Below are 24,702 nucleotides of genomic sequence, written 5' to 3'. Positions count from 1 at the left end.
TGAAAAAATTAAATCAGATTATTGTGAATATCAGAAATTAAATGATAGTAATTTATAGAGTTGTTTCTAACACAGGAAACCATTATTGAGTGTTTCCATTGTACTAGGCACTGTACTGGTCGTTCTTCATAGCATAGTTTATTCCACAGTTGCCCTGTGAAGAAGGAGCTAGCCTTGTTTTACAGATGAGAAAACTTGGGTTTCAAGGTGATAAAGGCACATGGCTGTTAAATAGGAGGGTCAGAATTTAAAACCCAGGCTTCCTCACTACAAAATCCATACTGTTTCTACTAGTAGCCATTGTTTTTTTATTTGCTTCTGTATTTTTGAAGTGAGAGGGTAGCACACAGGTAAGGTTTGGGATTCTCTGTCTTGTAAGTTGAACCAGCTCTGTAAGAGTTCGTTCAAAGCTTTTGTAGCTTTAAAAATGTTTGAAAACTCCTGTTCTAATAGATGAAAGAAGGGATTGCATACCCTTCAGACGTGTCTTTTTGACTATCAAGCTTTAGATCATAGTTACAGAGAGCCCAAGAGTGTGTTCTCTGTCAAGTGTGTATAGTATAGTTTTTTGAATTGCTGATTAAGAGGAGATCTGCATTATTCACCTGAACCCTTAAAAGGAGAATATTGGTATTCTCTTTCAGAAATTGGGAAATGCTGCACAAGGCAGTCCAGAGAGGTACTTTTCAAATGTCCCTGAAGTTTGAAGTAAGATTTTGTGTTCACATTTAAAATTTTTTTGCCATGATGGTGTGAGAATGTTGCAAGTAAGTTTATTGTTGTTGGGAACTCACTGAATTGGAGTTTTCATCTGTGAATCCTGTGGGAAGAACAGATGATTTTAAAGAATAGACCGTATCATTTGAAACCAGAGCACTTTCCCTACGTTAAGTTAGAAATGGTGAGTTAAGTGCATTTATCTCTTCTCTCTTATTTGAAGGATTTTTTTTTTGATGAATGTTGATAATTTTTTCCTGTGGTGATCTGCAAGTGCTTGCAATGTTAACATTTTACAAATGATGCTTTTAATCAGGACAGCTGGTCTCTAAGAGGCTATGAGGTGGTAGATGCCTTCCTATGTATCATCTTAGTCTTAGCTTGTAGAAGGTGATTGTTGACTGGTAGACCAGTTCTGTTTGCTTTTCTTTGTGTGGAAATGGGGTTCACCCTTCTAGTTTTCTTGGGACTATTAGAATGGATTTTTTTAAATGTCAGTGAGATTTGTGAGAGAATATATAAAATAGAATTTAGGAAAGCCTTCCTAGGCTCTTAATGAATGTCATAAACAGTACACTCAGAAAATTCAAGGCTAGAATTTTCAATCTTCTCCCGATTGTTATAAGACTTCAGCTAGGAATGAAGCTCGGTTCTGGAATACAGTTATGACATAAACCTGGTAAGTCAGAGCACAGGTCTCATTTGAAACCTGGGAGGTAACATTTTTCTTCCTCAGTTATTAACTAAGGAAAGCTCCCCAAATGTTATAAATCTGAGATTCCTTTCTGATGAGGTAGGGGAATGTTTCCTCACAACTGCATTTGGTTCAAAAAGCTCATATTAGGGCCTGGTGAAGATTTTCTGCAACCTAACTTGTTTAAGGTCTGCTTGTGAGTGCCACTTAGTTCTTACTAACTGTACCTGAACCTGCCTAATCCTACCTGGATGGACCCTGAATGTGGTATATTCCAATTTATAAAAGTCCTCTGCTTCCCCCAAAATACAGACCCATTAACATGGGCCATCTAGTAGACCAGCAGTTCTTTATCCTAGTTCAAATCATTTCTGTTTCCTGGGGCTATAGTTTGCAACTAATTAACCTTTTCCTTGTACCTTTCTCTTTGAAAGGGAGGGTGACAGGCCAGTGAGTTATAGAGAGGATAACTATTATATATGTCATTCAGCTTGAGTGGCTGTTTTCCTTAAGAAGGTGGAAGAAGGTTTAGGGAAATTTCCTTTCTTGGTTGCTCCTAAAAAGTTTAAGTTATGATTGTAAAGTAGTGTAAGTTGTAAACATGATACCCTTCAGTATGTTGCCTCATCCTCCCCATTCACCAAATCACTGTGAAATGGGAAAGCCAAATTATGCACATGCACCGCTGCATGAATTTTCAGACTCCCTGTTTGGGGGAGAGGGGAAGTATATGTGAATAGGTTCAACCTACCTCACATTGAGACTGAATATTTTAGCTGATTGCCGGAAAGGTTTTTGGAAATCTTCTTGGGATTGCCTTTAGAACCTGTGGCACATTTCAGGTCATAGACAGACTCTCTACTATCAAGGATCTGATAGTTTCATTAATGTGAAGAAGTGTAATTTATAGCCATGTGATAATTGCTACAATAGGGTTTTTGTTAATATCCTCAATCATGGCAAGTGTTTGTGTTTGAGAGTGAAAACAGCAGCTGTTTGTAGCCAACTCTGTAGAATAAGCAACTTAGTCAAGTTGAATAACATAATTTTGAATAATAAACAGTAAAAAGAGAAATTTTTTTTTTAAATTATTTATTTTGTGGCTGCATTGGGTCTTCGTTGCAGTGCACGGGCTTCTCATTGCAGTGGCTTCTCTTGTTGCAGAGCACAGGCTCTAGGTGCGCAGGCTCAGTAGTTGTGGTGCACGGGCTTAGTGGCTCCGCGGCATGTGGGATCTTCCCGGACCAGGGCTCGAACCCGTGTCCCCTGCGTTGGCAGACGGATTCTTAACCACTGTGCCACAAGGGAAGTCCTAGAAATGTTTTAAATAATGTCAGCTTACTGGAATTAGTGTGTAGCCCTGCAGTGTAACTGTTACGAACAGAACAATATTAATTTGAAGGTATAACTTACAGCATTAAAAAATTTGAAATTTGCTCATTACTCCATAGTCATCCCATAAGTTATTTTTATGATTATAAATGTAGGCATTGTCCTTTCTAGTAGTATAGCCCAATTTACCATCTGATCAGAGTTATTTTATTTTCTCTATAGCAAAGTGCATTGATCACTACACCAAACAGTGTGTGGAAAATGCAGATTTGCCTGAAGGAGAAAAAAAACCAATTGACCAGAGATTGGAAGGCATTGTGAATAAAATGTTTCAACGATGTCTAGATGATCACAAGTATAAGCAAGCTATCGGCATTGCTCTGGAGACACGAAGATTGGACGTCTTTGAGAAGACTATACTTGAGTCGGTAGGTAGATGATGGGATTTTAGAGGTTGCTATTGATGAAGAATCAGCAGAGCAAATAATTAAAACTGAAAATTGCATGGATAGTGAAAAGAAAATCTAACTTAGATATAATAAGGTGCTCTTTTGCGAAAAATTTTATTTTTATATTTATAAAATATATGTATTTTATGTTTATAAATGAACCTTGGCTGTGTTTTGTGTTTGTCAAATAGTTGCTTTTATCTTACCACATTTATTCCTTTGAGATCTTGCATGGGGAAGTTGTCTTAATTACCCTGCCCTTTTTAAGAAGACTGTATGGGTAAACTACTATTGTAATGCATTTATCATGGTTAAAACTGTAAGCTACATTCCTGGTTTGGGGGTGTTTTGCAATAATTATGACAGTTGTAAGTCACCAACCAAAGTGGTCAGAGAGGTGCAAGACTGAGTTAAATGGACATTGATCTGCATGCCCACTTTGCCTGCCTCACTACCTATCGTTTTCCACAAGCTAGCTCTTTGCACTCCAGCCATTTTGACCTTGTCTCTTCTGCTAGATGTACCATACCCCATTCCCTTTGCCAAAAGTATTGCCCCTGCCAAAAACATCCTTTTCCCTTTCTTTCTTTACCTGCTGTATTCCTGTTCAAGATTCACAGTTCAGCTCAACTGTCATTTGTTTACAGATCCTTCTGTCAATCCCTGCCAGCCATACCCTCCTCAACCCTTAGGTCCAGCTAGGTCCACCAGATTATAACCTCCTTAAGGATAGGTACTTTCACCACTGGGTCTCCAAAGCCTAAGGCAGTGTTTAGCAGCAGTGGTAAGATTAGTTTAAATGAGTAAATGAATGAATGACCCAGTGTCATAGAATGGCCCTTATTTTGCTCTGTTTGATTTTTGTGCAGTTGTAGTTTCTCCTTGTCTTCAGGTGAATAGAACTAAAATATTTGTTTTTATTCATTCAACAAATATTTTTTGAGTGCATATTCTGTGTCAGACACTGTTCTAGACATTGGAGATACAGTGGCAAACAAGACCAACAAAGTTCCTGCACAAATGGAATAATCCACTGGGGGAATAGGCAGTGAAGCCTTATTCCCTATAAGGTAAAGGGGTGATAAATTTTTTTAAAAAGAATAAAGCAGAGTGAGAAATGCATCTTACTTTACATCCCAGTGCACATGTACATATAGATGTAACTTAGGATGAAATAATACCTACTTTTTCTACTTACAATGTAATCCTGATATTTTAAAATTGTATTTCATTTTTTAAAAAATGCTAGTCCCATTAAGTTGATTTCATAATGTATACGCCGATAGGTCACAACTTGCTTTTTTAAAAAAATATTTTTTTAATCATTGAACAAAGCTATCTTTAAATTTTATAGTGCTTTACAGTTTTCGAAAGTTTCACACACATGATTTCATATAATCCTATAATAACCCTTTTTTATCCGCTACTCCTATATTGCCCTTCCCCCTTCCCTGTCCCCACTGATAACTACTAGTTTGTTCTATCTGTGAGTCTGCTTTTATTTTTTGTTTTATTCACTAGTTTGTTGTATTTTTCAGATTCCACATATAAATGATATCATGCAGTATTTGTCTTTCTCTGTCTGACTTATTTCACTTAGCATAATGCCCTCCAAGTCCATCCATGTTGCTGCAAATGGCAAAATTTCATTCTTTTTTGTGGCTGAGTAGTATTCCATTGTGTATATATATATGTGTGTGTGTGTGACACCCCACATCTTTATCCACTCATCTGTTGATGGACACTTAAGTTGCTTCCATATCTTGGCTATTGTAAATAACACTGCTATTGGGGTGTGTATATCTTTTCGAATTAGTGAATTTTGTGAATTTTTAATTTCTCAACTCGCTTTTTGAAAAGTACACTTGTAGCTCTTCAGCATGCTTATCATGCTGAAGGACTTTATAGGTTAGTATCTCAAATATTGGGTATGCTTTGAAGAACCACAAGGTAAACATAAATAATCTGGAGGGGCTTCCCTGCTGGCACAGTGGTTAAGAATCCACCTGCCAATGCTGGGGACATGGGTTTGAGCCCTCGTCCGGGAAGATCCCACATGCCGCGGAGCACTAAGCCACAGTAGTTGTGCGCCACAACTACTGAAGCCCATGCACCTAGAGACTGTGCTCCGCAACAACAGAAGCCACTGCAGTGAGAAACCCGCGTGCCGCAACGAAGAATAGCCCCCGCTTGCCACAACTAGAGAAAGCCTGAGCGCAGCAGTGAAGACCCAACGCAGCCAAAAATAAATAAATAAAATTTTTTAAAAAATTTATTAAATAAATAAACAAATAATCTGGAGTCAAAATTTCCTCGGGAGAGCACCAGCTAGATGTGACAGCACTCAAAGCTTGAGTCACTCAGAGCTGGAGAATAGTTCTATCACACTGTGTTCCTGGCCAGTGAGTATAGGCGGTAAGTCATGAGGATTAGCAAGACTAGAGGCAGACACAATTGAAAAGCATAGCCACTTGGTATATGTACAGCTGTATAGATCTTTTTATAATAATTAACAGCACCACCACAGTTATAGTATACTATGGTCATATAGTCATGATCCTGGATGATCACTAAATATTTAATTGTTTTCAACCTATTTTTTTTCATGAAGACAGGGAAATAGGTAATTTTCTTTTAAGGTTTTCATCTAAAATGGTTAAAAATTTTAAGGTTTATTGTTTAAGTAGCAAATAAATCTTTAGCTGCCTAGAATGACTAAAGAATATCTATTAAAATAATTTGATTTCTAAATAAACATGCTTCAGTAACCAGATAATCATATCTCTTCAAATTATCTCTTTCAGAATGATGTCCCAGGAATGCTGGCTTATAGCCTCAAGCTCTGCATGTCTTTAATGCAGAATAAACAGTTTCGGAATAAAGTACTGAGAGTTCTAGTTAAAATTTACATGAACTTGGAGAAACCTGATTTCATCAATGTTTGTCAGGTAATAACATTGCATTACTTTACACTGTACTGCTGAGCCATGCCTCACTACATTATATTATATAACATCACGTCACTACAATTTCATACATGTATCTCAATTGATCTTTACAACAGCCTTGTGAAGATACTTTATGCGTTTATATTCCATTTTACTGATAAGAAACTGAATCTCTCAAAACTAAAAAGCTGTTATAATATGTTATTTCTATGTATTCTTTTTTTCACTTTGAAAATAATCCAGGCATTTAAGGAAATTTTGGAAAATGAGATTAAAAAAAAAAAAAAGGTAGAAGAAAAGATAAAAACGGTACCTATGTTATGTCATTTCTAAAAAGAATTTCAGCTATAAAAATTATCTTTGGTTTCATTCCCCAAACACCAGACAAGACCTTTGGGTATATTTTCTTTATCTCTTTTATTGTATGGACTTGCTTGCACACTTTAAAAAAAATTAAGACAGTATAGAAAATATATAAAATGAAAAGTGTATCTTTCCCTTTCCATTGGCCTTTTCCCAATTAAAAGATTCATAACTGTTTTTCCTCCACCTACTAGCACATGTGGAGCTACCTCATTCTTTTCAATGGCTAGATTGTGTTTTATTGACAAATTTTTGTATTCTGCTTAGAGCACAGCATTTTATCACGCATTTGGTTTGTTATATTTTCATTATAATGTGTTCTCAATATGTGTTTGTATCCTCTATACATATTTAAAATTTAGATTAATACATCCTTTTTTTCAATGCTTTTTTAAAAAATTGAGTATAGTTGATTTGCAGTATTATGTTAGTTTTAGATGTACAGCAAAGTGATTCAGGTTTTTTTTTTTTCCAAATTATTTTCCATTATAGTTTATTACAAGATACTGAATATAGTTCTCTGTGCTGTACAGTAAATCCTTGTTGCTTATCTATTTTATATATAGTTTTTGATGCTTTTTAAACCAAGTGTGAAACACAGAAAAAGCTAGAAGAAAAATATCCACCTTTATATCACCCGAAGTCCACCTAACAGTATATTTCCTTTCACTTTTCTCTGTAGAGGTTTTTGGAGTTTTGTTTGCTTCTAAATAGTTTTTAATAGTTTTAAAAATGGTTTTTAAAAACTTACATGAAAAACGGTAGTCCTTTGCTTTCTTCCTCTATGTATTTCAGTTTTATTCCTCAGAAGTAATTTTATTTCTTTTAGCTATTTTATTCCTTGTCCCTGTAAAATTTTTTTTAATTTATTTTACATTTTTAAAATACATTTTTGAACAGATAATATTACATTCACATGATTCAAAATTCGTGAAGAATCAAAGGATATACAGTAAAAAGTCTTCTTGACACTTCTTTCCTTTGGCTCCCAATTTCCCTTCCCTGGAAGCAAACAGTATCAATTATATATTTCCTTCAATTTAACATTTTTTCATGTTTTGACATTTCACAAATTCTTATACAAACTCTTTCTTGATTGTGCAGTAGTCATTCAGTGGATATACTTTGCCTTTCTTAACCAGTCTCCTGGTATTGGTCATTTATTTTGTTTCCATAATTTCCTATTCTTAATTTATAATAACTTTGGTTAATGTGTTCATTTTGAAATTGAGTTATTTGCTGCTTAAGGGAACAAGAAAATTTAAATTGAATTCTTAAAAGAAAAATCCTAAATTTATTGGGTGGATTTTGTTAAAACATGTGGCAAATCCTAAGAGTAGTAAGAGAAATACTTCAAAATGGTCATTTTAAAATGTGCCTCTTGTCCTGGCCCAGCACAATACAATGTGTTAAATGAATGAACAACTCCTACAATTTATGGTAAAGCAGAAAATAAGTTACTGCAGAGCACTTGATAGCGATTTATGGATAAGATTTAAAGAAGCCAAGATTCACTCACCAACTGGTTATTGAATATTGCTGATTGCCAGGCACAGTGTTAGGAGCTGTGAATATAAGTTGTATGGATTTTCTTATGGAAGGCAGATTCCATTTTCAGGAAAACTTTGGTGCCAGGATCAGAAATAGAATGCTAGACTAGATAGTTAGTCTGCCCCAGTTTGCCTTTACTTATATTTGTTGACTATCACTCTGTAAGTATCTTGTAGACAAAGTTTTCAATTATTATTTAATTGTTCTTTATCTGCATTTCAGTGCTTAATTTTCTTAGATGATCCTCAGGCCGTGAGTGATATCTTAGAAAAACTGGTAAAGGAAGACAACCTCCTGATGGCTTATCAGATTTGTTTTGATTTGTATGAAAGCGCTAGCCAGCAGTTTTTGTCATCTGTAATCCAGAATCTTCGAACTGTTGGCACCCCTATTGCTTCTGTGCCTGGATCCACCAATACGGGTACTGTTCCAGGATCAGAGAAAGACAGGTAAAAGTATCTTTTTCTGTATCAGAACTAATTCAACAATCTTTATTTCATTTTGGGAATAGATATTTATAGACAACATAATCTAAGAATAAATTTCACCATTAGCTTTCATAGATTAGCCTCTTACTAAAGCTATTGCTCTGTTTTGCACTCTGCTGCATACATTAAGGAAAACCAAAGAAATGGACCCTTATGGAAAGAAATGGAAGTGGTTGTCTGATGGGGAGGGTGCTTGCCAGACAGCACGTGTGCTATTTAATCAGGTAAATTAAAAATCTCAGATAGGGCTTCCCTGGTGGCGCAGTGGTTAGGAATCTGCCTCCCAATGCAGGGAACATGGGTATGAGCCCTGGTCTGGGAAGATCCCGCATGCTGCGGAGCAGCTGAGCTTGTCTGCCACAACTACTGAGCCTGCTCTCTAGAGCCCGGGAGTCACAACTACTGAAGCCCGTTGCGCCTACAGCCCCTGCTCCACAACGGGAGAGGCCACCGCAGTGAGAAGCCCGTGCACCACAGCAAGGAGTGGCCCCCGCTCACCACAGCTAGAGGAAGGAAGCCCACACACGACAACAAAGACGCAACGCAGTCAAAAATAAAATAAATAAATTAAAAAAAAGAAACTCAGGTGGGGTAGGTTGGGCTAGATTTTAGGCATTTGGGTTACATATTTGTACAGTTAGAAACATTCTCAGCTTTTTTTTTTTTTTAATTTATTTATTTTTATTATTTTTGGTTGTGTTGGGTCTTTGTTGCTGTGCCCGGGCTTTCTCTAGTTGCAGCCAGCGGGGGCTTCTCACTGTGGTGCCTCCTCTTGTTGCGGAGCACGGGCTCTAGGTGCGTGGGCTCAGTAGTTGTGGCTCACAGGCTCTAGAGCACATGCTCAGTAGTTGTGGCACACGGCCTTAGTTGCTCCACAGCATGTGGGATCTTCCCGGACCAGGGCTCGAACCCGTGTCCCCTGCATTGGCAGGCGGATTCTTAACCACTGGACCACTAGGGAAGTCCCCATTCTCAGCTTTTTTAACACTTTTATTAGAACTAATAAAAATTACTGTAAGTCAGTAATCTTGTAATCTTCATTTATTTAGGCTTTCTTTCATTTCTCTCAACAGTGTTTTTGTAGATTTTAGTACAGGAGTTTTGTACATTTTCCCTTAAATTTATTCCTAAGTATATTAGGTCTTTTAATGCTGCTGTAAGTGGTACGTTTAAATTTCAGTTTCCAATTGTTTGTTGCTAATATATAGAATTACAATTGATTTTTCTATGTTAATGTTGAATCCCACAACCTTGCTTAAGTCACTTATTAGGTCTAGTAAATTTTTTTTATAGATCCCTTTATAGAATTTTCTACATAGGAATCATGTCATCTGTGAACAGAGACAATTTTACTTCTTCCTTTATAACTTTCATATCTTTTCCACCTTTATTTTTTTCTGCATTGGTCAGGAAATCCAAACATTCTTCCTTTGTTCCTAATCGTGGGGTAATAGCATTTAATTTCTTTCTTTTTGATTTTAAAATTGTCTTTCTCCTTACCCTCTCCTGTTCTTGTGTTTATTTGCTTTCATGTTCTTTCTGAGTTGATCTTAATTTCTGAAGTAATTATCCTTCTTCTTCCATTCCCAGTTTTTCCCTAGTTATATTATTTCATTTCTCATATATAATATTCTTTTATATCTTGTAAAAGTGTTCTTCATATCTTTGACCTCTTTTCAAATAATCTTTTCTTATAATAGTGAATGGGATTTTACTTTGATCCTTTTCTGTGGTTTATCTTTACTGAAATTAGTTTTCCTAAATATTTACAAAGGAGGCTTGATTTAGGATAGTTTTCCTAATTTCCCTGTTCTCTAGAATTTCCTCTTTTATCGTGTTTGTGGAGTTTTAAACAAAATGGTGTCTTTGTGTTCTGAGATCTCCTGGCTCTGTTTCCTTTCTCACTTTTATTTCAGCCTTCTTTTTCCCTCATTTCTGCCGCTTTAATTTGGATTCTGTGCCCAGCATTTTCTCCTCAGTGTAGTGCTTTGACCTAGAAGGGGGTGTCGGCTGGTTCGTTTAAGAGTTGTTGAGGCTCCAGCTGCTTTGCTTCAGACTGGTCTTTGTGGCTCGTGGTGGTGTATCTTCACCTGACCGTGTTTTGGGAATCTGGGAGATACTTTGTCACCTGGTTTTGTTGTCCATATATTTTGCTAACCTAGTTAGTTGCTTTGCGTGTTTTTATGAATTTATTTGGTGGAAATCCAGTAACTGGGTTGCCTCCATCTTATTTTACAATCTTTTTCGTTTCCTAATGGCAGTACTTAAGAAGTAATTAACTGTTTTTTCCTTGCAAGATATTTAATTTGGACATGGTTCAGACCTTCAGTTTGATTAAAAGGAAAAAAAAAAGCCACCCACACATACTATTCAGAAAAGATTTATCACATTAGTAACTATTGGTTCTCTTCCTTTTAGTGACTCAATGGAAACAGAAGAAAAGACAGGTAGTGTACTTGTAGGAAAGACACCAGAAGTGGTAAGTGTGCTTTTTGAAGTTGAGGTTGCCATTTAAACATATATTTCCACACTATATTGTAAATTATTTAAAAGTGTTTCATACCTGCTTTTATGGAGGTTTATTATTAAGTTTGATACCAAAGTTATTTTATAAAAATGGATTTTCTATAAAAAGTAAAATTTTAAATATTCATCCCAGGGAATTCCCTGGTGGTCCGGTGGTCCAGTGGTTAGGACTCGGCGCTTTCACTGCTGACAGGGCCTGGGTTCAATCCTTGGTCAGGGAACTAAGATCCCACAAGCCACACAGCACAGCCAAAAAAGAAAAAAGATCAATCCCAGAAGGCACTTGACTTAGAAGAAATAAAATCCTTAGATCCTTATCAAAGAATGAACTCTGTCCAGAATAACTCTGAATTACCTGTCACAGGGTGAGAAAAAAGTATGGCTTCTAACAAATAAATGGCAACTTATCATAGAGGGGGAGGGGGTAGTTTAGTTGTCTTTATTTTTAGTATTCATGGTGTGTGGAGAGTGGGGCAAGGATTAGAGCAGTGGTCTGTTGGATGTAAATGTTTCCTCCATCAGGATTTTTGGTTTCTGGTTATCAGGTATATAAATTTCAACTCTTCTTCACATGGTTGGAGAGTTGTGTTGATGGCTTGGTAGTTCATGAGATCATATATATGTGTTGGTTAAAGGTGCTTTTTCTCAATTTGGAGGAGGGAGTTTCTCACCTAAACTATAAGTTGGTTGTGTATAAAGTAGTTCTCCTTGCATATCACCGGTAATTAGTTACTCTTTTACAGTTTTTTTTAATATTAAAATATTTTATATTGGAAGTGAGTTTGGAATGAATTGCATTCTTCCATCAAGCTGGTATCATATCTCAATGGCATCTAATAAAGAAATAAATTACTTTCTCTCAAATAAATGATACATGAGTTTGCTAGATCCTACTGTTAAAATATGGGTTTTGTTGTGTGTATGACTGAATTTCACTGGTTTAGTGCTGTTAAAATAAAGTTAGCTTACTGGATTTCAGTAATACAATAATTTTCATTCTTGTTTGTTCGGCAGAGTCCAGAGCCCAAGGATCAGACTTTGAAAATGATTAAAATTCTAAGTGGTGAAATGGCTATTGAGTTACATCTGCAGTTTTTAATACGAAACAATAACACAGATCTCATGATTCTAAAAAACACAAAGGTAGGAAATTCATCTGTAATGGAGGCCTTTTTTTATATTTATTTCTTTGTTGAATAAGTACTTATATTTGTTATTGAATAATTTGTTGCATTTTATTCCTGATCAAGGAAATAAGTATTTAAAAAAAATAACAATGGGAGAAATGCTTGATCTTGTTGAAGAAGAAAAGGAATTAATATTGATTGAGCTCCTGTTTTTTGTGCTAGTCTCTCATTGGGAAGTTTAGTGGCTTTTTTTTTTTTAAGTTAGCTTTTATTTGAATGTATACGTGTGGCATTTGGACAAATACCACAATCAGAACATTAATACAGGTTATTTGTGTGTTTGTTTTTCCCACTGAACTGCAAACTCCTTGAGAATAGGGGTTCTTACCTTGATATTGTAACCTTTGTTGAGATATTGATCCTAACAATTATTAATTTTTGAACAGATAATCTATTCATCTGGTTCAAAAAATGTTTTAATATAAAAAGATACATAGTACAAAAAAATCTTCCTGCCTTGCCTGTGTTATTTACCTAGTATCCTTTCCCAAAGTCATTTATTCATTTTTTATTGTCATATACTATTCCATTACTAAACAGTTGTTTGATTGAGGTATATGTAATCATGCTTCTCCAGACTTTCAAAATAATTTTTACAGATGGCAAAAAGAATAATATAATCTGCATTTATGACAGTTTTCTGATGTTTATCTTTATAACGCAGTCTCATTAAAAATAAACAAAATAGGGGCTTCCCTGGTGGCGCAGTGGTTGAGAGTCCGCCTGCCGATGCAGGGGACACGGGTTCATGCCCTGGTACGGGAAGATCCCACATGCCGCGGAGCGGCTAGGCCTGTGAGCCATGGCTGCTGAGCCTGCGCGTCCAGAGCCTATGCTCCGCAACAGGAGAGGCCACAACAATGAGAGGCCCGCATACCGCAAAAATAAATAAATAAATAAAAATGAACAAAATAACTTTGGTGCTTGCCAGAGTTACAGTGCCGGAAGAGGTGCAGCATTGCTCCTCGGGTTACCCCAATACTTTGGAGACCTTGAGCAAGATACTGAAGAGAAATGGCGAACTGTTCAGAAACCAAAAATTAGAAAGTCTGCTGCATAAATTCCTACCCAAAATCTACTACTGACCTCAAGTTAAGACCACAAATAAAACTTTGTTTGACTTGCTTGTTTTTTATAAGCTAGCTATTTAATGTTTATAAAAGAAATATCCAAGGTTCATATGTTAAATACCAGTTCAGTTTATTCATGTTTTCACCACAAAACAGGGCCTCTTACTGTGTGTTCACATGCAAGCTTGCGTTTGTAGGAATACTTTGCTAATGATAAAAATCTGTATTTGTTTTTGTAGGATGCGGTAAGGAACTCTGTGTGTCACACAGCAACTGTTATAGCAAACTCTTTTATGCACTGTGGGACTACCAGTGACCAGTTTCTTAGGTAAATATGCTTGTAGGTTCCCACTTTGGTTTAAAATTGTCTTTGACAGAGACTCTGTTGACATTGTCACATGGATGTGGGGAACTTTCCCTGCCTGACAGTCCTGAATTTTAAATTCTACTTTTCTATTTTATAAATTTTTTAAATTGCATATGCCTACTTGTTTTGAGGTAAAATTAATTTTCTCTATTAGTTGCCTTGAATATAGGTTTTTGAATGAAATACGTTAAGCTTAGAAATTTGATACAGTTTTGCTTTTGTTCATAGTGGAATTACATGTCATGCATTTTTAAAGTCCTCAAAATATTAAGAACAACTTAGGAGGTAAAATGGAATCATCAGTAACTTGAGATCCATAAAGTAAAATGATTTGTAACAGCTCAAGGTGAACATTTTAATGCTTTGACGTTAGCGTTATAAAAAGCTTTATGGAGTTCATTTCAGTAGTGTTGCTGAATTTCCTTTTCTTACAGAGATAACTTGGAATGGTTAGCCAGAGCCACTAACTGGGCAAAATTTACAGCCACGGCCAGTTTGGGTGTAATTCATAAGGTAATATATACCGATCACTGTGAGCAGGCATCAGAACAGAAGCAATTTTCCTGGAGTTAAGAAAAAAACTAAAGTTTACTATAATTCATTGACGGGTACATTTTGTTAAATTGGGTCAGTCCTCATACAGGGAAGGATAAAGTAAAGAAGAAATGTGTGTGTGTTTTTTTTATAAAAAGTGGAAGCCTTTTTCCTGTGAAGACTAGCTAAGACATTTCTCAAAATGAATTGAAATAAGTTATTTGCATTACCTAAGATGAATTTGGGGAACTGTTATAAAACAAGGAGGGGGTGGGAATTGCAGCATTTGTTTCTAACCAGGATGTGACTGGGTCATTTAAAGGCTGTCTTCTTGTGTGAGTGATAAAGTTGCTTAGGAGAGAGCCCCACTTCCCCCTTCACTCTGGAGAAAAAGCAATAATCATAGAAAATGTTACATCTTCTTTTCTCTAACTTTCCTTTACTGACACCTTTGTGGTGGCTCAAATTTACAGGGTCATGAGAAGGAAGCATTACAGTTAATGGCAACATATCTTCCCAAGGACACCTCTCCAGGATCAGCCTATCAGGAAGGTGGAGGTCTCTATGCACTAGGTCTCATTCATGCCAATCATGGGGGTGATATAATTGACTATCTGCTTAACCAGCTTAAGAATGCCAGCAATGATGTAAGTATTAGAATGGAAAAATAAATTCCCATTACTTAAGAGTCCAGGGAGGGCTTCCCTGGTGGCGCAGTGGTTGGGAGTCCGTCTGCCGATGCAGGGGACATGGGTTCGTGCCCCGCTCCGGGAAGATCCCACGTGCCGTGGAGTGGCTAGGCTCGTGAGCCATGGCCGCTGAGCCTGTGCGTCCGGAGGCTATGCTCCGCGGCGGGAGAGGCCACAACAGTGAGAGGCCCGCGTACCGCAAAAAAAAAAAAAAAAAAAAAAGTCCAGGGAAACATTAAATTTGCCAAATTATTTCAGTGAATAGAAATTTTGTAGGATTCCCAAACCAGTACTGTTCTCATTGAATCTTTTCTTTCTTTCTTTATTTGGTTGCATGAGTCTTAGTTGTGGCAGGCGGGCTCCTTAGTTGTGGCTCGTGGACTCCTTAGTTATGGCTGGCCAGCGCCTTAGTTGCAGCACATGGGCTCCTTAGTTGCGGCATGCATGTGGGATCTAGTTCCCTGACCAGGGATCGAACCCAGGCCCCCTGCATTGGGAGCATGGAGTCTTAACCACTGTACCACCAGGGAAGTCCCTAGAATCTTTTCTTTTGAAGGTAGTTTCCTCTCCTTCTCTATAAGCTAAAATTGTGCTTCTCAGTCCTTTAAACCTTGTGTGTGAGGAGCAAAATAAAGTACCAGATATTTATATTGATAAAATATGTGTTGTATTCCCACACTTCAGAGTCTTGTTATGTTATATAAGTGACTTTAGTGATCATTTAGCCTAATTCTATTATTTTTCAGGAAACTAAAGCCCAAAGAAATTGCATGTACTCTTTTGGGAATCAGAATCTTGCTTGTTTGAACTTCGATGGTTTTTTAAATGTAACTCTTTTGGAAAAACTTACTAAGCAGCCCTGTTCTTTTTCTAAGGAACCTTGACACCTAGGATTTTAGACTTTAACTTTTATGTTAGTCTCTTTTAGAAGGTTATCGGGAGAGTAGCTAAGTGAGCCAGAAAATTCTGTCCTACTTCAGTGAAAAGACTGAGGCCAGTAGGAAGGTCTTTCTCAGCTAATAAACCCCCTATCCACAAATCATATAGTTTATACATATCTCTACCTCATTTCCTCTGTTGGTCTCAGGTAAAAATTTTCTTGTCAGATAAAACTTTTGGTTACCAGCAATAAAACCCTCTGCTTAAACAAGGAGTTTATTGGAAGTAGCTTATTTAATTAAAGGAAAAGCTGATGAACCAGTTCTCACAAAGGTTAAGCACAGGGCAGTTCTAGGAATCTAGATAACAAGAAGTAATGGGATCATCTCTTCAGGGCACTACTGTCAGGATGAATGAACTTGAAATGTTTTTGGTCCTTGGGTCATTCCACCTAAGAAAGATTAAAATTCCAGAGGAGCATCTGATTGGCCTGTCTTGGGTCACAGGCCCACACTTTCGCTAGGGGAAGATGGGAGCTTATTTTAAGTGATGGTTCCACCAAGACTCGAACCAGCGGGGAGGAATATTCCCCAAGCAGGAGTGGGGTGCTGTCACCAATAAAAGGATACCGTACATTCAAAAGTAACAGATCACCACAAAAGTGTTCTTCAAATAAAGACTAACTTTTGGTCTTGACACCATTTTCTCCCACTTTCTTCATAACCATGAAGTTATGAAGAAACTTTTTTCTCCTTTATCTTCAGTTTCCTTCTATGCTGCCTCCCTCAGTCCACAAGCATCTTCAGGTCTCACCTATCCTAAAAAAATCTTTCCTCACCACTTGCTTCTCCCTTTTAGTTGTTGTCATCTTTCTCCTCCCCTTCTCATGTGAATTTATTAAAAGAGAGCTGTACTGTCTCCACTTTCATTTTTTTCATTTCCTTTTCAACCCACTATTATTTTGCATCAGCAAGCAGCATTCTTTTGAAACTGAAATTGGTGAGGTTACCACTGGCCCTCTGTATCCTTTGATCATACTTCCTAGGCCAGCTGCTTTCCATGCCTAATATCACAACGTATTTTGAAATTAGAATGAAAGTTGGATTTTAAGTGCAGTGTACCAAATAAATGGAGCCCATCCTTTTTCTCTAGATTGTTCGACATGGTGGCAGTCTGGGCCTTGGTTTGGCTGCCATGGGGACTGCACGCCAGGATGTGTATGATTTGCTAAAAACAAACCTTTATCAGGATGATGCTGTGACAGGTAAGTGATTCTTTCCAAAGATAACAAACTCTAGGATTAATTAATGTAACTGTAATATTTGTTTTCTACCTATATTTTGTGGTCTCTTAAAAATCTAATGGATTTCTCTATTTGTAGAGAATTCTTTTTAGGAAGTATAGGAATAGATTTCTCTATTTGCCCCATTTATCAAACTCATTTTATAAAAATATGTTTTGTGATATATAGGCTTTTTAAAATGGTATGTCTTGTGTGTATGTCTGTATAACTGACTTTTGCAAATAGAAGTTTATTAGAGTGATCTGCTTGTATCCTGAGGCTGTCTCTACTGCTAGGTGATAATGTAGAAAAAATATTGCCATAATGTCTCCTTTGAAATCTCTGTAGGATTTTGTAGTGTATCCTATCAAGATTTAAAAGGAAAATAGCTGTAAATATATGGATGTACTTCCACATAAACAATTCTTTATGTCTGATGGCTTGAAACAATGCTCTCAGAAGCTAATGGTTGTTTTGATAGTTGATGCTAATAGTTAGCACTTCCAATAGGATATGTTTTATTTACTTTACGTACATAACTCGTACTCTTTAATGTTTTGCTTTTCACTCACTAGGGGAAGCAGCTGGCCTGGCCCTAGGTTTGGTTATGTTGGGCTCTAAAAATGCCCAGGCTATTGAGGACATGGTTGGCTATGCACAGGAAACTCAACATGAGAAGATTCTACGTGGTCTTGCAGTTGGCATAGCATTAGTGATGTACGGAAGGATGGAGGAGGCTGATGCTCTCATTGAATCTCTCTGCCGTGATAAGGTCACATATTATTCATCCTTTTTTCCCTGCATTTCCTCACCCTCCGGTTGTTATATCCAGCATTTACAGAAACACTTAACCTTTACTGGAAATTATCTTTGTTCCTATCAGAACTCTTAGGCACATTTGTTGATAAAACTTCTCAAAAGATATATAAAGCCTTATAGAATTTAGGAAAGAAAAACACTGATTAAAAGAGGTGAGCAGGGCTAATTTGAGAATTTTAAATTTAATCAAGACTTCAGTGATTTTTCAAATAAGCAGATTTAGAAAAATTCTTTAGAAATATATAAGTTGATTTCTTTTAGAAATAATGTTTTGGGGATGATTTCATAATCATTTAATAAGACATAAAGTTTACTTCATTGTTTTTTCATCAGAAAACAGTGCCAATCTCTATACTTATTTATTTGGGTGAGATTTTTTTCCTTTGCCTTTTGTTTTGTTTTTACAATGGTATTGTATATGGTAGGTAGTCAGTGGTAAACAGTACTGTCCTCTGTAATCTGATAAAAACATCCACTGCTATAGTTTATTGATAAAACTAATTATTTTGCTCACCTATCAGACTACATATCTCTTCCACTCAGTGCTCAGTGGCCAAGAATTAAGTGATAAGGTAAAAGCAAGTTAGAATGTAGAATTAGAAGCAAGCTTCTTTGTTGTTTGACAAATGGAAGTTGAGAATCATAGGGCAGTGAGTGTTGGTATTCGGCTTGAGTTTATACTTTATAAAAAGTGTGAGGCAGCATAGGCATGTTGCACAGAATATTGGGAATTAGAAGCAGTTAACTACTACCATATTAGAGTCTTTTAATTCTCCATTTGTGTAGAGAACTGCCAACCACAAAATGGTGCTCCTTGAGTTCATTTCTTACCTAAAACCAGCTCCCCTGATGGATGAAACTAAGCCTGTAGAAGTTACTATCTGAAATAAGTTGATGATTGATATTGAATTATTTCTTAGGATCCAATTCTTCGACGATCTGGAATGTATACCGTGGCCATGGCTTATTGTGGTTCAGGTAACAACAAAGCTATTCGCCGCCTGCTACACGTTGCTGTAAGTACTCTGACCTTTCTTGGATAGGCATGGAAGAGAAAGTTTGCAGACGGACACTAAATGTCCTGATGACTGCACACCCACACCACATAACTATCACCAGCGGCCCCAGGTTCAGATTCTCATTCATGGAGCACAGTCAGCCATAACCTAGCGCCAGGTTCACTTAGCTTTTCAGAAGGATACAGGAAAGGATGACAGTGTGTCTATTTGAATGAAAGTCCTTAAAGTCATTTAGGAGCAACTTCTGAAACTCTATTCCAAGGGGCACCCTCATTTATAAGGGACAGGACCATGTGAATGGATCCAGGAACTTGGACATGCACTAGAACACAGCAGGGAATGACACGGAGTCTTTGGCATCATTGAGCTTAATGGAATACATTGAGCTTAGGGAATACAGATGCCAGAACAAATTAATACAAGTGTAATGAGAGTTGCAACACAGAAAACTCAAACTGCATATCAGCTGCTTCCTTTGAGGAACATGATATGTCTTCCCGTCTGCAAATAAATTGTAAAGCATTCGTCTAGGACTTCAACACACCTCAGGAGAATTGTTCCTGGGTATTCCATATTTATTGTTACGATTGTGTATGGAATTTTCCTCCCATTACATTTTCTGCCAGGTTATTATTGGTGTAAAACAAAAGCTATTGATTTTTTTAGATTTATTTTGTAAACTGGACACCTTATTAAACTCTTTTATTGTGTTTAAAAAAAAAGACCATGTGAATGTGTGCCGCCACCCCAGGGTAGGGAAATCTAATGAACAATAGGAACGACTTCTTTTTCCAGCCTGTGAAGTTAGCTTCCAGGTACCCCTAAGGGACATGCTCTATGACAGGAGACACGTTGCACAGGAAAGCCAATGCCCATGTTTTCCAACAGGCTTTTTCCACTCAGAGTCACCCAATCCAGGTACAGTTTTTCAGTGATAAATAATGTTGCCTGATAACACAGTGGACGTTCCATATGTCTTAACCCAGTAGGTTTCTACCATCTTGGTGCTGGGAGATGGTAGACCCAAGGTCATCTTCCCATGCAGAAAGGATTTAGAGCTATTATTATTTCTTTCTTCCTAGAGATATTCACATGACACAGTATTTATTAATAATTTATTATTTATCAGTGCAGCATGTGGTATGTTATAGATGGTTGTATTTTGCTTGAGTTTAGGACATACAGTTTTGAAAACAACATTGAAGGAATGGTTAGATTTTCAACGCGGCCCACAAAAGCTATGGTAGAGCTGAAATAGTCTTTAGAAGTAGCCCTGCATCTTAAACTTCACCAAACTATAAAGGCTTCTAAGCCTTGAAATGAAGAAATTCTCAGATGAATTTTTCTTAATTGGGGTAAGACATTCTAATAGAGGAATACAGTAGTCCCCCCTTACCCACGGGGTATATGTTCCAAGACGCCCAGTGGATGCCTGAAACCACGGATAGTCCATATACTATGTTTTTTCATATATATAACATACATACATACCTGTAATAAAGTTTAACTTATAAATTAGGCACAGTAAGAGAATACCTGAATTGCAGCATCACTACTCCTGTGCTTTGGGGCCATTATTAGGTAAAATAAAGATTATTTGAATATAAGCACTGCAATACCTCATCGATCTGATAACTGAGAGGGCTACTATGTGACTAGTATGTGGATAGCATATACAACTGAGACACACCAAACAAAGGAATGATTTACATCCCAGGCGGGACAGAGTGGGATGGTGTGAGATTTCATTAGAATACTCAGAATGACATGCAATTTAAAACTTATGAATTGTTTATTTCTGGAATTTTCCATTTAATATTCAGACCACAGTTGACTGTGGGTAACTGAAACTGCTGAAAGTGAAACCATGGATTAGGGAGGTGGCTACGGTAATATACTAATGAGATCTAGTTTACATTTAAATGATGTGGGCCTCTCATATCAGTTTATTCTAGTAATGTGATGAATGTAGTAATAGGATGCATGTAGTATAATGTAATTATCCTTTAAATTTTTTCCTAGGTAAGTGATGTTAACGACGATGTCAGGAGGGCAGCAGTAGAATCACTTGGGTTCATTCTCTTCAGGTAATAATTTCTAACTTCTGATTCTATTTATATTCCATTTCTATTTGTAGTTAGTAATTAAACAGAAACTAAATATCTGAGGAAGTATGTCTAGGTTCAGAGTGAGGACCATATAACATTAAAGTTAGTACTGTTCCTCTGAAAAAGAAGCCAGTATGTTTTGAGAGTCTGAGATGCTCTTTGAGAAGCAGTAGTCCTCTTCCCATGTATATTGGTAATTCAAAAGGGATGCTATCTCTCACACAGACTTGTAGAGTTCTTGAAGCTCTTTAATGAGAGTGAAAGGTATTAGGTTTTGTTTAAATGCAAAGGAGTGGAAAATGTGCAGATTTGGAGATGCCCTTGGCATTATAGTATGGTTGTGATTTAGAGGACACACTCTGAAACCAATCTGCCAGGATTGAATCTTGGCCCTGTCACTTACTAGCTGAGTGACTTTGGGCTTGTTACTTAGCGTCTTTGAACTTCAAATTCCTAAGGGTATAGTAATAGTACCTAAGACTGTTTTTTGACAGTTAAGTGAATTAATATGTCTAAAGTCTTTCGAACTGTATCTGGCACTAGTAAGTGCTATTCAAGTGTGTATGAGTAGTGGCAGTTGCAATAGTTGTGGTAGATGCAGTAGTACTTCTTACAGTAGTTCTTCTCTCCAATTTCATATACACTGTTTCTTTTCGCTTAGGTACTTTATCTTAAAATGCAACATAGGAAAATAAAAAGTATTTCTTTCAGCTCGTTTTTGGGCACTGCTTATTAGAGTTTACTTGTGGTGAAATTACACAGTAAAATAAGTTCTGAAGGTGCATGTAAGATGAGTTTCATGTACTTTTCATCTTTGGTATAGATTGTATATATATTTTTTCCAACAAATATTTACTCAACATCCACTGTGAACTGGTTAGAGGACCTTCTCTAAGATGCAAGATAGGAAGTTAACCATTTACTGCAGGCACTAAATATATTTTTCCTATTGTGGATAAAAATGTTGAATAAAACAGCAAAGCACACATCCATGTAGCATGTTAATAGGTTTCTCCTTACACCAGTCAGTTTTGTTGAATGAGGTTGTTCAAAAAAATACTAATCTCCTTTATTGTATTACCTCTAACCTCATTTGTCTAACTTGTTCACAGAGAGACTAGAGAACTTTCACTAAATCCTAAAGTCATAGTATTTATACAGATCTACTAGTCTGGTACCTCTAAAACAGATTATGTGGTTAATTGGTTATTATTGTTTTTAGTAAATTCATAGAAGTATCACGTGTTCATTGATTCCTTTTCTGAGATCTGATAAAACCTATTTGTGTTAAGCTATTCCACATTTTTTCAAAAGATCTACAGCAGGCCCCATAGTTTAAATTTCTTGAGTCCTGTCTCTTTTTGAACACTGGAATATTTAGCCACGTACAGTCCTTTTGTATCTTTGCCATTTTCTGTTTTTGCTCAGATTTGTCAACAGTGGTTCTACAATTATATTCACAAGTTCTGTTTCAGGGAAGTGATTCATTTAGCTTAGAGACTTGAACTCATTTAAGGCACCCAGTCTCTTCACCTGTTTTGCATTTTGATCAGTCTTAACAACGTTACTTTCTATCTTTCTGGTCTAAAAAGCATTCTCCTGAGACAAAAGATGGAAGCAGAATAGAAGTTGAATAGTTCTGTTTCCTTCCTGTCATCTTTGGCATATCATTCTAGCCAACCTGTGATGCTAACCTTTCCTTAATTTTGTTCTAGAGATTAGACACAATTGAAAACCAAAAACAAATGGTTTTATTATTGCTATTCGGGGAGGTTTTTTTTTAATTCTTATTGGAAAACTAGATAATTTGTATATGGAAAATATATTCTTCTAGGTGTGCCCTTAGTAACTATTGGCCTGTATAAAGAATCCTACTCATCATGGTCTCTTCCTGTGTTTTATCTATTCAGTCGGCTACTAACTGTTCCTATTAGTCACTTTATATTTTATATCATATAAATCAGTCACCTAGTGTGTGTATTCTGCCACACAGGAAGTTGAGCTTTCGTGAAAACTGTTTTTCTTCCATTTTTAACCTGACAGTGCTTTGCTCTCTAATTATCAAAATTCATTTCTGCCCTTGTGTTTACTGTAGCTTACACATGTGCTCAGTTCCCAGTTTCAGCAGCAGATGTCTTCCATGAGCTGCTTTTAGGCTTTGCTAAGATCTCTACTACCTAGGATACTCAGATCCAGCTAATGAGTTGTTTTTGTGCTCATTATTTCTAAGGGACCATTCAGAGTTCTGTTGCTGTTGTTTTCTTTTTTCTTCAGAATGATTCTTATAAGAGGTAGAAACTGGAAAAGACTTTATAGGTAACTTTGTCTAAAACTTCATGGATGAAGAAAATTAAATGTAATCAACTTGTCTAAGGAGTTGCAGTTAAAGCCAAGTTCTCTAATTTTAGATTGTTGTCAATTCCCTGGAGTGATTTTTTTTTTTTTTTTTTTTTTGCGGTATGCGGGCCTCTCACTGTTGTGGCCTCTCCCATTGCGGAGCACAGACTCTGGACGCGCAGGCTCAGCGGCCACGGCTCACGGGCCCAGCCGCTCCGCGGCATGTGGGATCCTCCCGGACCGGGGCACGAACCCATGTCCCCTGCATTGGCAGGCGGACTCTCAACCACTGCACCACCAGGGAAGCCTTGGAGTGATAACTTTTAAAGGTGAAAAAAACCTTAGAAATAAAACAGTATTCCCATTTTTTTTTGAAGAGAAGAAAATTGAATTCCAAAATTGTTAACAAAACTTCCTGTTGTCATAGAGCTGAATGGTAGAACAGAAATTCAAAACAAGTCTCAGGATAGACCAATGCTTTGTCTACCATGCCTTTACTTCAGAGCGCCTTCTTTCTGAGTGTCTGTGATAGAACATTTTTATTCTCAAATTTCCTTATTAAGTTTAATATTTGGAAAGTTTCTGTACTGTATCCTAAGAATTAGTAAATGTTTTCTGATGTGTCATCGGTTGCTTTCTTAGTGTGCTCCATTTTATCATTTCTTCCCTTTTAAATGATACTTTTAAAATAACCACAGACATTTGGCCCCCTTGAATTGTGTTTTAAGGATTTATTTCTTCTTAATTTTTAAAACTTCTTTTAAAGTGTACTTATTGGACACAAATACTGAAAACATATCAGTAAACACATATTTGTACTTCAGCAACTAAGGTGAAATTGTCTTTGTAGGAAACTAAAAATTTTCATGTGTAGGGCTTCCCTGGTGGCACAGTGGTTGAGAGTCCGCCTGCTGATGCAGGGGACACGGGTTCATGCCCCGGTCCGGGAAGATCCCACATGCCGTGGAACGGCTGGGCCCATGAGCCGTGGCCACTGAGCCTGCGCGTCCAGAGCCTGTGCTCTGCAATGGGAGAGGCCACAACAGTGAGAGGCCCACGTACTGCAAAAAAAAAAAAAAAAAAATTTCATGTATATTATCTCCTTTATTCTTAGGATAGTCCAGGGAGTTGTAGTGTTTTCACTGTTTCTTTCTACTGGTATTTGTGGGTTATATGTTCATAATCTGTATGATAAAAATAGAAAATTAAATTGAAAAACATTCTTGCCAAGTTGAAATGAACCTAGTGTAATTTTAATCCAGTAAATAGGTGATTCATGGGTCCATTGTTATTAGTCTAGTCAGCAGATTTATTGTCACTACTCTGTACAGTACTGTGCTTGG

The 24,702-nt window shown here is 36.9% G+C and overlaps 1 protein-coding gene across 1 annotated transcript in view; it reads left to right on the top strand.

Annotated features, from left to right (window-relative positions):
• PSMD1 (proteasome 26S subunit, non-ATPase 1) overlaps window positions 1–24,702 on the top strand; it is a 105,062-nt gene that overhangs the window by 5,712 nt on the left and 74,648 nt on the right. Inside the window, exons 5-16 of the mRNA XM_060015945.1 lie at window positions 2,966–3,171; window positions 5,997–6,140; window positions 8,277–8,503; window positions 10,961–11,021; window positions 12,083–12,211; window positions 13,565–13,653; window positions 14,127–14,205; window positions 14,700–14,873; window positions 16,947–17,058; window positions 17,652–17,848; window positions 18,816–18,911; window positions 20,937–21,001. Of these exons, the coding sequence (XP_059871928.1) occupies window positions 2,966–3,171; window positions 5,997–6,140; window positions 8,277–8,503; window positions 10,961–11,021; window positions 12,083–12,211; window positions 13,565–13,653; window positions 14,127–14,205; window positions 14,700–14,873; window positions 16,947–17,058; window positions 17,652–17,848; window positions 18,816–18,911; window positions 20,937–21,001 (1,579 nt within the window). The remainder of the gene's footprint in view (window positions 1–2,965; window positions 3,172–5,996; window positions 6,141–8,276; window positions 8,504–10,960; window positions 11,022–12,082; window positions 12,212–13,564; window positions 13,654–14,126; window positions 14,206–14,699; window positions 14,874–16,946; window positions 17,059–17,651; window positions 17,849–18,815; window positions 18,912–20,936; window positions 21,002–24,702) is intronic.

This window comes from Delphinus delphis, chromosome 7, assembly GCF_949987515.2.
Source record: "Delphinus delphis chromosome 7, mDelDel1.2, whole genome shotgun sequence".
In the NCBI taxonomy this organism is placed as follows: domain Eukaryota; kingdom Metazoa; phylum Chordata; class Mammalia; order Artiodactyla; family Delphinidae; genus Delphinus; species Delphinus delphis.
The sequence above is the reverse complement of the archived record's forward strand: the minus strand, read 5'-3'. Positions and strand labels throughout refer to the sequence as shown.